General features: G+C 33.6%; 1 protein-coding gene and 1 pseudogene across 2 annotated transcripts in view; one reads left to right on the top strand and one right to left on the bottom strand.

Moving 5' to 3' along the window:
* Mkln1 (muskelin 1) overlaps positions 1-13,007 on the bottom strand; it is a 103,616-nt gene that overhangs the window by 33,266 nt on the left and 57,343 nt on the right. For both annotated transcript variants that reach the window (XM_019205662.2, XM_019205663.1), the window contains one exon: positions 12,379-12,508. In XM_019205662.2, the coding sequence (XP_019061207.2) occupies positions 12,379-12,508 (130 nt within the window). The remainder of the gene's footprint in view (positions 1-12,378; positions 12,509-13,007) is intronic.
* On the top strand, positions 4,432-4,549 carry LOC117284218 (annotated as a pseudogene).

Here is a 13,007-nt window from a genome sequence, read left to right on the forward strand (position 1 = left end):
AAAAAAAAAAAAAAAAAGATACAAAATTTCTATTAACTCTAGTTTGCAGTTCCTTTAATATAGGAAAAATGCTTTTATTGTAAAACATATTTGCATGTGAATAAAGTACCAAAAAACATATGCCAAACTACAAAAACTGTTAGGAAAGACGGAGTGTTCTTAAAGTACTTTTAGTTTCTATTATATAATAATTTCCCCTCCAATATATAATGCTTTTACTAAAAAAATGTCAAATTAAAATACAAATTTCTTATGACAAAATTTTACATTAATAGTTAGAATGCTGCTATTTAGATGGATTAAAAACAGGTTTATAGGCACTAAAAAAAAGCTTCACAAGTCATTGTGCTGTCACATTAATTATTAAACTAAAACTGAGCAGTTTTTTAATATTAAAGTATTTTAGATTGTTTCTAGAAAAAAATAAAAATGAAAACTTACTATCTAAGAAGTTCCTAAAGCTGGGGGAAAGTGTTAATTCAAACTTAAGCTGAATGTAATTATGCTAGTGACTTTTTGCCTAAGTTTTACAAATTTTACTTGATTCCTGCTTTTATCCATTCTATGGTAATGATTCAAATGACATTTTAATAAAAACAAACCAAAAATAAAAATTCCATATTATCTTCAAAGACAATCTAAGAGAGGAAGGGAGTGGAAAGAATTAAGAAGTGTTATGTACATGTACCAACTACCCACAATGAATGTAATTATTATATACTGCAAACATACCAATGAAAGTAAAAAATTAAAACAACAAAGGCAATCTAGATTTCTTGAAGAAAATATTAAATATCCATTGCTGTGATACTATAAATCTAATTTGTTGCCTCTTTAATAATGCATAAAGGGGGAAGAAATCTTCTAATATGAATGCATAAAATCTCCACTTACTTTTATGTATTCATATTAAAGAAAATTGCAATGCAGAAAAATCACATCCATTTCTTTCATATATATGTCTAGCATTAGTTGGCATTTTATACTTTAAGTTTTACTAACAGAAGTTTCTTTTTCTTTTCTTTTCTTTCTTTTTTTTTTTGGTTTTTTTTGGTTTTTTTCAGACAAGGTCTCACTATGTAGTTGAGACTGACCTGGAATTCACTATGTAGCCCAGGCTGTTCTCAAACTCACAGCAATCCTCCTGCCTCAGCCTCCGAAGTGCTGGGACTACAGGTATGCGCCACCATGCCCGGCCGGAAGTTTTTTATGAAACAGTATAAAAGTTGGGCCTTTTGGTTTCAGATAGCAAACTAAACACAAACTATAATATCCTCCTTCCTTCAAACAATCAATTTAGTAGAAGATATCCACAGCAAAAAGAAAAACAAATAGTACCACAAAAGACAGTATATCATCAGCAGGTAAGAAATTTTGAAGAATCTTGAGTCAGTAGATAGGTTCATATTAAAAGATTTAGTTTCTTTTTTTTTTCTTTTTTGTACTGAGGTTAGAACTTGGGTCCTTGTGCTTGCAAGGCAGGTGGCAGAACTACTGAGCTAAATCCCCATCCCAGGTTCATATTAAAACAAACCACTGTCAAGAAAAAGCCCAATGCATCAAATACAGTACACAGACCTAGACAACCAGGACTCCTGTAGAGAGTTCCTAATATATAGCATCCCATTCTCCTTACCCCAACAGTTCCATTAGCTTGAATTTTGGTCCTAGTGTTTTTCTTTAGGAAACAGTAATTTCTGATTAGGATTTATCAAAGATTTATAAAGTCTCTAGTTATATTTTTGATTGAGTCCTGCATTCAAATAGTTTTCTGATATGGGTCTTTAAACGGCAAAGTTCGAGACATATAGGCCTGAGAATATTTTACTTCATTCACATCTGAGAGGAGGGTTTAAATTATTTGATTCAAAGTTGTTTTCTTTGGGTAGTTTTTACTTTACTATCTTTTCCCATTCATTACTGCTACTAAACTATTTGATAAACATTTACCCTTTCTCTGAAATCTTTCAGAGTTTTCTCTATGTATTAATGTTCTTATATTTTAACATGCCCAAAGTATGCAGTTTCCCTTTGTCTAAATTGTTATGCCATGAGCTCCTTCACCAACTGAATCCTTTCATCATTTTGAATTCTGGTACATTTATCTAGATTATTTCATTATTTAATTATTTGACCTTCTTAAATTTTTATTTTTGTCTCTCCCCAGAACTCCAAGATGTTGGCATTTGTACAACTAATCTCCTTATCCCTCAGTTTTTCTTTTACATTTTCTATCTCTTTGCCTATTTCTCCTGTTTCTTTCTGAAAGCATCTATTAAATCTTTCAATTGATTCACTCTGATCACCCTGTTTATATTTGTTTTATTCTTCATTTCAACTAAGTTTGTCTAATATTTCTATTTGATTCTGGTCTTATGATTTTAAGATCTTATTTCATCTTACCACTGTAATATGTTCCCTTATACTTTAAGTACAGTGTATTGATTATTTTCATAATGGAGACCATTTGGTTTTGTTTTTAAATATCAGACCATGAATTTATAGGGAGCAGGTTCCAGCAGTCCAGACTACTTTCTACTGCTCCTTACAAAGTGTTACTACTCTGGGTGGTACAAGTCTGTTCTTCAGCTGAACTCGGGTACCTTTCTGTTTGGTTTCCGTTTTCTAATCATTTTCCTGCATGCATTTCAGAAAGCTATTCTGGCTCTTAAAAATGCTGGAAATGCTCAATATACACATTAATTTTCTTGGCAAGAATCTTGCCCTTGTTTATAAAAATGTCAACAGAATAGTACCAAGTAGCACGACAGACTTTTCTACTTTTGCTACACTAACATTTGTGATATTACTTTTTCAACAATATCTGTTTTAGATGTGTACAATACCATTTTTTCTTATAGATTCACATGTATTTGGCTAAGGGAACACAGTAACATTTTTTTTTTTTATAGATTCACATGTACATGTCCAAGGGAACAACTCCGTATTTTCTAAAAGTCCTAGAAAACATACATCAAGGCCTCTTCTCTTTCCCTTGTGTTCATCACTTCTATAAATTACTAAAAGATGGAGAAAAATTCTTGGTTCATCCACTATAACAGCTCTGCTTTAGATCATGTAAATTATAAATTTATTGATTTCTTTTTAAATAGTTGTAGTCCTCAACTGTCTAGTTATGTTGATCTGTGAAGTAATGTTTTTCAAGGAGTCAGCTATTCTGAAAAGACATACTGGGAAAGGCTGTGGTCAGGCTTGAACTAACATCGCCAGTACCAGTAACTTTAAGAGCCATAGGGTAGTGAAGTGAAGGCTCAAAGAATCAGTTTATCCTTTCTGAGTAGTATCGTACCCTTTGGAAGGATTTCATACTTTAAACCTTTGAGGGATGTAGGCAGCAGTTTCTTCAGACTAAAGGGAGAAGAGAGGAAGAAATGAACTACTGAGAACAAATGTCAATTCAGCTCTTTTTCATCCCCTTTGATGACAATAGGGTTTTTGCATTGTTATACTGTTATTCTTTGGATTCGGACACCAGTGGAATAGGCTATTATTAGTTGTTTTTTAAAGTGAAGGGATAAGAATTACCTCCAGGTAACTTGAGGGCAAAAGCTTTCAGACTCACTTGAAATGAGTTCCTAGAATGCAGCTGCCTCTCAGTTTTACTTGCCCAGGGTTGATTTGAGGTAAAGGAATTAGCAGCCTGGGTTTGTTTGATACTTTGCTGAAGAATAGTACTTTAAAATTTTATAGCTTTTACATTATTTGAACTTGGTTTATTATGTGTATTATATTACTTAAATAATTATATAATTAAAACAAAAACTGGTTGAATAAAATGGCATTACCAAAAACAAGAAAGATCTATAAAGGTCAAAATGAAGAAGCTGTCATTTTTAACATAGCATAACTATTAATTAACTCATTAATTTTGTTTCCAAGAAGAGAACAAGGAGATCTTATCAATTCAGTATTTTCTAATGGGTAATGGGGTGAGGGGAAAGGACACGCAATCTGTGACATACACATTTTTTTTTTTTAAGAGTAGGAAAATTTGCTTGGGAATAGGAATGGGAAATAAGAACAGTTCCTGAGAGACAGGAGGGGTCCCAAATGTGTTGCTGATAAGCCCACCCACTTGTCAAAGGCAGTTTTATAGAGCAAAGCCACAAGGGATGGATAAACATACACGATTTTAAAAGCTTTTGGATTCAATCATCAAAAAGCTTGACTGAATGCCAGAAATCTTAGCAGTCTTTATAAACTGACTTCCAAAGAAAAATCACTCAAGCAGATCAGTAAATGAGATATGTTAATCACAAACAATTTTAAAAAGATTATCTGAGAAAACAGAATAAGAATGCACAACAAATGATTGTAGACAATCTTACTTTTAGAGTTTTTCTAGGAAATTACAATGATAATCCTTCAACTTTACCATTTTTTCTTTTGGTATCTTTATTTTTTTCTTTTAGTTTTGCACAGGGGCAGTTTTGTAGCGAATGAGGTATATCTGAGGCATAATTATTGCTAACTGAAAATTTTTCTTTCAACACTTTTTAAAACAAAATAATTCAGGTGTAGCATCACATCCCTTAATCCCAGAACTTGGGAGGCAGAGGCAGGAGGATCCTGAGCTCAAGGCCAGCCTGCGCTACCTAGCAAGTTCAAGACAAGCCTGGACTATACAATAAGACCCTTCTCAAAAACAAATAATCAATCAATTAAATAAGCAAACTAAACACAAACTAAAAACAAGATAACAGCAATCCTTCTGAAGTCCCTTTAAAGCATGAGGGATATACATTATCACATTAATTCATGAAATAATCTCACCTCTACTTTTGTTTCATGGTCCAAAGTACATATTTGTCATTACTTTAGCCAAAGCACAGGAAAAAAAAAAAAAAAAACATTTTTCAGAATATACCACAAAAATATGAAATTTAATCAAAACAGCTCTCCGTGAATTCTATATTTGTTAGAATATTTTCAAGTCCAAGTTACAGAAAACCTAAAATGGATTAATTAGCTCATGTACCAAAATTTTCCAGATAGACAGTTTCAGGACTGTCTTAGCAATTCAGCTAAATCAGCTAGGTTAACATCTATGAAATTTTCTTGCCCTTCTCTTTGTTTTTGAACATTGATAGCTTTAAAAATTTTGAAAGTTGGCCAGCTCCAAGCATCATATCCTTTAATAGAGCACCAAAAGCAGGGATGGAAAGGATTCTTCTAGTATCTATTTTCACTTCATTTTTCTGAAATCTCCTCTAGCAGACTTTCCTAGGCCTCACTGGACAGAACTGTCACATGGGACAGGAGTAAAGTGAAATAATTTGCTAGAGAATAGTAATGACTGGTTTTAACTAATCATGATTTATACCCTGGGGCTGGGCAACTTGCCAATATACATTGTGGTTTGGCCAATGGTAAACAACAGCACTGTCACAACCTTATCTCTAAATTTGAGATGGCCCCTATAAGGTCTAGCAATAACTCCAATTTAAAACTTCTACTATTTATCCTAAAGTTGGGTTTCTTCCACTCATTATTTTTTGTACAATTACAACTAGCTTTTGACTTTCAAAAAATAGTATATTATTGCTCTATTTCAGTTGTATTAACCTACAAAGAATCTCATTAAGTGCATCAACCACAATTTATGTAACTGTTGGAAAATCAAATAACCAAATAAGTTGGTGGGCAATTAAAGTTCTTTCCAGATTTTCCCTCTTGCAAATAATAAATATCTCTATACATTTTATTTTTAATGCATCTATACCAGTATTGGAGTAGGATAAATTCCTAGAAAAATGCTTACTCAGGAATATGTATATGTATGTGTGTGTGTGTGTGTGTGTGTGTGTGTGTATTTTTTAAACAGTGGTAAAGTACTCTTAAAAAGGGCTGCACCCATTTACATTGCATCCAGAGTATGAGGTTATCTGCTTCTTCATGATCATACTAGTAAGTGTTCTAATTTCCATTTAAAAAATCTTAAAGCTGAGTTTTGTTTGTTTTTGTTTTTGGTGGTGGTAGGGGATTGAATCCAGGTCTTTGCACTGAACTGTTACATCATCTCTAGCTCCCCTTTTCAAATATATTTCTATTTTGAAATAGATTTTAAGCTGTTAAACTGACCAAGCCAGGCTCAAACTTGTAATTTTTCTGCTTCAGTCTCCCAGAGTGCTGCCATGTATGATAAAAGCATCTTTCCATGAATAAATTTTACTGGCTACTCTAATTAGTATATTCTTTGAGATATTTATTCATGTCATTTACCAATGTTTTACTTAAGAATTATCCCTTTTTGTTGACTTATAAGAGACTGATAGCAAAGGGGAATGAAATTTGTCAGCAGGATACTGCCCAGTTGCTAAATGATCATTCACTATTTGATACTAATATATAGTTTTATTGATTTGCAAAAACTCAAACTATATATGACTTCTCAGTTTCGTGGCATGTTTGGAAAGTTTTTCCTCAATCCTTGATTACTGAAAACAATTAAGTATTATAATTTTACTGAAGTATAAAACTTAAGTGCACATGAATTTTCTTTGATATATAAAAGACATACAGGGATTTAGACTTTCCTTTTTATAAAATGCTAAATCCTAAGCAATGTATCAATGATATTTTTGTATAATCTATTTTCCATCTCTGACTAGAAATGCCATTTTACCATACAGTATGTTTGGGGATATTTTAATATTTTCTATTCTATTTCACTAATCCATACTAAGCTATAGTTTTATCATTATCTGATAGTACCACTCCTATTTCACTCTCCTTTCAAAAATGATCCTTAATGTTCTTACATATTTTTAGAGGTGAATTTTAATTCATTCATATTTACTATCAATTTTTCATTAAAAATATGAAATAATCTCATAAACTTATAACTAGCAAAATTTCAACCCTAACAGGAAAGGGGATATTTATTACTAATAATAAATTATTATTACTAATAAAAAGCTCATAATGTTTTGATCAGAAATAATGAATGGTACATCCAATATAAAACATACTAAACAGTAAGCACTGAAGCCTAGTTCCACTGAAAATAAGTACTACTATTCCGTTTTAGTAATACACTAATAATAGGAAATCATTACTTTCAGAGTCACCTTCTTACTGCTGACTTGGTCATATTCAGTTAACTGGTAAAATTCTAAAAGGATCAAAACAGTAAGAATTTATTATTATATATATCAATAAGCATGATAGATACTCCTCCTTGGGCCAAAATTAAAATCCAATTTTCATGAAAATACTATATTTACAAATAAATCAGATCTTGTAAATATAACTCACACAGTTTTCATCTTAGTTTCAAAGATTGATAGCAAAGGAGAATGAAATTTAACTGTCAAAGTTTTGGAGCTAGATGAAGCTTTAGTCAACTTGTCCAATCTCATTCTCAGATGAATAATGAAGTCCTGAGAATTATATAATTTTTGTCAAAGTTGCAGAGGGATTAGTGGTGGACCCGATGAACAGAGGCCAAGTCTTCAGGTTGTTAGTCCCCTATTCTTTCAATTATACCACTTGGCCACAGTGATTAAAACAGAATGGAATAAATATGGCAGGTGTGGGAAAGAGATTACAGAACTTAAGGAACAAAACAAATAAATATATAAAACTACTACAGGAGAGAGGTCAGGTTTTAAGAGCTGCACATCACCAATGCTTGACTTAGCATCAGGCAAGTAGTGAATGCTCCACATACATTTCTTATCTCAAATGAGATAAGACAGGAAAAGGTGCTCCCATTTTAAGAGATTGAAGCTCTCCAGCAAAGCATAAAGCTCTGGCAGTGTGACAGATCTTCTAAACACAATTTTCAATTAATGTTAAATACAGTGCTGGCATATGGAGAATATGCTAAATCCTTTGTATTCAAAGTTTTAGCAGCAGAAATCATTCAGAAATAAACCCAAATTTTAGATACACTCAATTTTGATGTAATTATGTGTTAGACACAATGCTAATAATTCCCTTCTAAACAGCTGTCAGTCTGACTTAAATTACAATTTCCTTCCAAGGATAGCATAAAGTTGTTGTACTCTAGTTAAAAATGAAAGAGTAGAAGTTTCTTCAGATCTTGAGATGTTAAATCTAATATATTTACATAATTATAAAGAACAATGATTTAAAATTTTACAGTATCTGACACATACAAGATTATAAGAAGCAGCAATTTTACTATTAGAGATATCTCTAATTGATAATTTCAACAGTTCAAATAAATTTGTTCTATGGCTTCCAACAATACTACGTGAAACTCATGTTGTGAATATACTTTTAATCAAATAATCCACATTAGTGAATCATAAGCACAGTAATTGTATGGTAAGTCCATCTCAAATTATAGTAATTAACTGTAGTAAAAAAGCTTTAGAAGAACAGTTAATACACAAGAGAATGGTTAAATAAGCTAGAAAATATCGACACAATGGGTAAAATTGGTGTTTTCTAAGAATATTTAATAATGTGGGAATTTATTTTTATTTTTATTTGGTACCAGAGATCAAACTCGGGACCTTGTGCTTGTGAAGCAAGCAGCAGAAGCACTGAGCTAAGTCCCTGGCCCAATAATGTGGGAATTTAAATAGTAGTATCCCATCTCATTCTTCAAAGAATTTTTCAGGCCTTACAAAATAGGTGGTAAGTTGGCCATGGTGGCACACACCTATAATCCCAGCACTGTGTAGGCTGAGACAGGAGGATTGTCATGAGTTCTTTTTCCTCTGTTGTAAATGATCTCTTATGAGTTCTAGTCCCAATTCTCTAAGAAAATGTCTTTGTGATACTTTGCACTTGTTATTTTCTTTGTAAACTATCAAACTATACCACACATATTTAGGATGGAGTAAGACACAACCATTGGCCAATGCTTTGTGTTTTGCATGACATCAAAGTTGCTGAATAACTCATCAACAACATCTACTCAACCTTTGGTTTTATTGTAGAAAGTTTCTATTTCAGGCTTCCGTTTTGTCAAGGTTTCCTTGTCAGTATTTCCATCATGGTGCAATGCTGACATCAGCAATACCAGTTTGTTTTTCTTTGCCATATACCAGGCCAATATACATCTTTCTGAAATCCAAAGACTGTGTTATACAATTCTGTTCTGAAATTGGAACATTTCATTTGGAATTTCTGCTTTGTTCCTGCACTGGTCAATTTGTGTTCTGTTAGCACATAGAACATCAACTAGAAATTGGTAAGCCAAATGTCAAATATCACTTTTTGATTAGTTTGGGAGATGGGAACAAGAAGTCTGTTCATAATATCATTCAGTTTATTACTATACAAACAAGAACCCAATGGCTGAGTTTCAGGATAAATGTCTAAATTGAAAGCATAAGTCTCTGCATCTGCATGGGTATAAATTTGTATGCCATATTTTATCCATCACTTTTCCATAAGTCTTTTATATTCCTGCAATTACCATGAGAAATCCCTGCTAAGGGCAGCAGACCTATGAATGCTTTTCAGCTAGTGAATTATAAATATATTTTTTAATATGGCTATTGGTCCATATAAAATGTTTTACTTGCATTTCAGCCCTTGTGTATTTCACAGCATCTTGTGGCATTTCTACTGTTACAATTTCCAACACTGAAGGGCAGTGCTGGTATTCTATCCAATACATCGGATCCTTTCTTTGATTATGTGGCCATTTCATAACATTTCCACTAGTCAAATAAGTGCTCTTTGTTATTTTCTTTGTCATCTTAATCAAGGAGGTCTGCATTCTCTGAGTCTGTATCAGTTGATTCTTGTTCCATTTCACTGTCACAGGACTTTGGCTCACATGGCCAATGTCAAAGTCATCATTATCATCATACATCCACACCAATCTTTTGCTATAAAAACATGTTATTTTACCATAATGAATCATCTTCATCATCCATGCTTGACTTATCTGATTCACTTTTGACCTTCTCCAAAATGTGCAAATCTGGTTTTCCATGTGCCACGGGGTACTGAATTGGGCTACTTCTCCCGGAAATATCAAAAGAAAACTTTTTTTAAACAAATCCTGGAGTGGTGTGGGGCTCTTGGACCCTCTGTGATGCTCAGGTAAACATACACAAAACCAGTTAGATGGAGCATAATGTGGTTATAAATCTGTTTTTGCCATTTTTGCATACATGCACACACCTTGCTGTTTGTCATACCAAGTGGGTAAACACATAGATCACTTCCTGTATCCCTCAGGGAAATGTACTGAGACACACAGCTAGCTACTACTATGCTGAAGTACAAATTTACAGTAGAAAAGTAAAGGATGGGTCCGCTAGTCCCAGTGTCATGCTTAATGAGATATTTTCTTTTCTCAGTGAGTTACTTATTAAGAGTACAGGAATTTAAATGGATTAAAGATCTAAATATTAAAACAGAAACATTAAACTTGCTGGAAGGTAAGTTAGGCAGAACTCTGGAAGACATTGTAGAATCAACAACTGGGATCTCATCTTACTAAAAAGCTTCTGTACTTCAAAAGAAACCATCAGCAGAACTAAGAGACAATCTACAATGTGGGAAAAAATTTTTACCAGCCGTTCCTCAGACAAAGGACTATTATCAAGGATATATAAAGAACTCAAAAGAATCAGTCCCCCAAATATAAAGACATGATTCAAAAATGCGCATCCGAAATGAACAGACATTTCTCAGACAAAGAAGTAAAAGCAGCAAGAAAATATTTGAAAAAATGTTCCACATCACTGGTCATTCGAGAGATGCAGATGAAAACAACACTGAGATTCCACCTCACCCCACAAAGAATGGCTGCTATCAAGAAATCACACAATAACAAATGTTGGCGGGGTTGTGGGGAGAAAGGAACCCTGCTCCATTGTTGGTGGGAGGGCAGACTGGTGCAACCACTATGGAAATCAATATGGAGATACCTCAAAGAGCTTGGACTGGAGGTTCCATTTGACCCAGCCATCCCTCTGCTGGGTATCTTTCCAAGAGAACTAAAAGAATCAAATCACAGAGAAGTATGTGCACCCATGTTTATAGCGGCATGGTTTGTAATAGCTAAATCTTGGAAACAGCCCATTTGCCCATTTGTTGGAAACTGGATAAAGAAGATCTGGTTTTTCTATAAAATAGAATATTACTCAGCCATAAAGAACGAGAAAATAGATTCATTCATAGGAAAATGGATACATAATGAAGATATACTCCTAAGTGAAATAAATAAGTCACACATGTGTAAATACCGAATAGTTTCCCTGGTGTGAATAATCTGCAACAATGCATAAGATTCTAATAAGATTACTGACATTTAGAAATGGGAAGAAAGGAGCTAAAGGTGTAGGGAAGGTGGGATGGGTAGGGGAAGAGTAAAAAGGGAAAAGAAAAAAATGTGAGAGAATGAAAAGATGAAAATAAAGTGTTTGTAGATGGGGAGGGGAGGAGGGGGTGAAGGGAGGGCAGAGGTAAGGGGAAAAAATGAGAATCAAGACTTGTCATGTAGAGGTACAAGATCCCAACAATGAATGTAACTGTACTGTATCCCTAAAATGTACCAATAAATTCAATTAAAGCTGAAAAAAAACAAAAAAAAGAAGAGTACAGGAATTTTATTCATCTTTACGTGTTTACTTTATATCCCTCTACATTTCTGAATTTAGTTATTAATCTAAGAGTGTTTTGGTGGAAATTTTTGGGGTGTTATAAGTAGAAGATCACGTCATCTACAAATAATACTTTGACTTTGTCCTTTCGTATACACACACACACACACACACACACACACACACACACACACCCCTTTTCTTTCTCTTGCCTGATTGCTCTAGGTAATGTTTCAAGAACCATGTTGAACAGGAGCAGTGAAAATGGACATTCTTATCTTGTTCTTGATTTTAGAAGGAAATTAACCTGTAAACTTATAAGGCATTATCCATCACATCAAGCTCTCCCTTAGAACATATTCTACCATGCTGGTGCCTAATTCATAGGTCACAATGGTGAAAACAGAAGGCAGAAATAAATAATAGAGAATAATACAGTTTGTAAGATAATGCCTCCCACAATAAGCACACATATGGGAGCCAGGGATTTAGCTCAGTGGTACTGCTGTCTGCTTTGCAAGCACAAGGACCTGAGTTCAACCCCTGGTACCGAGAAAAACAAATAAATAAATAAAAAGTAAGCACACATACAAGTAATACCTATAGATAGCCACATATTGTTTTTGTTTGAAGAAATACTAGTAATTCACACATTTTTAAACAGATATATGTAATTGGTGAGTTTTATTTCTCAGCATTATTTCAATTAAAGAAACAGAGAAAGGGAGAAGAATGATTTGGAAGAAAAGAAAATAGGTTTTACTTTTCTATCTAAAGTAATTATGGCATGAAAGAAGAAATCACTAAATGCTCTTACCCATCCCAGAGTCTTTCTTCGTGCCATCTGATATTATGTCTACATGATCAGAGTCCACATCATAACTAAAGAAATCATTCAAATAGGTTTTTGATCTCTGGCCACCAAATACATATAAGCAACGATTTTTCTAAAAGAGAAGGACAAAGAAGAAAGTCATAAGTTCCATGGAGAATTTAGAATGACCCTTTTAAACCTTTACAAAACTACTTTCCTAGGAGCTGGGGATTTAGCTCAGTGGTTCCAGCACCTGCCTTGCAAGCACAAGGACCAGAGTTCAATCCCCAGTACCCTCCCCCAAAAAAGTACTTTCCCAATAGACCCCACGCAATGGAGCACTATGCTAGAATAAAGAGGAACAAGGAAGCTCTTTAATACTGCTGACAGGATCTAATGGATCTCCAGGATATCCTGTTAAAGTTCAAAAGCAAGGTGCAGAAAAATGTACAAAAGGTTGCTGTATCTGTGTAAGAAAAAAATATCTGTGAGAGGAGAAAGAGGGGGAGGAGGAGGGAGTACATTTCCTTCTTTTTTAAAAAGAAAAATGATACACCAAAATCTAATAAAAGATAGGGAAAGGGAAGGCATGGAGCTCCTTTTAACCCTTGTCCAGAAAACAAGGATAATAA

The sequence above is a fragment of the Fukomys damarensis genome, unplaced genomic scaffold (assembly GCF_012274545.1).
Source record: "Fukomys damarensis isolate Sample0158 unplaced genomic scaffold, DMR_v1.0_HiC HiC_scaffold_4, whole genome shotgun sequence".
Taxonomy (NCBI): domain Eukaryota; kingdom Metazoa; phylum Chordata; class Mammalia; order Rodentia; family Bathyergidae; genus Fukomys; species Fukomys damarensis.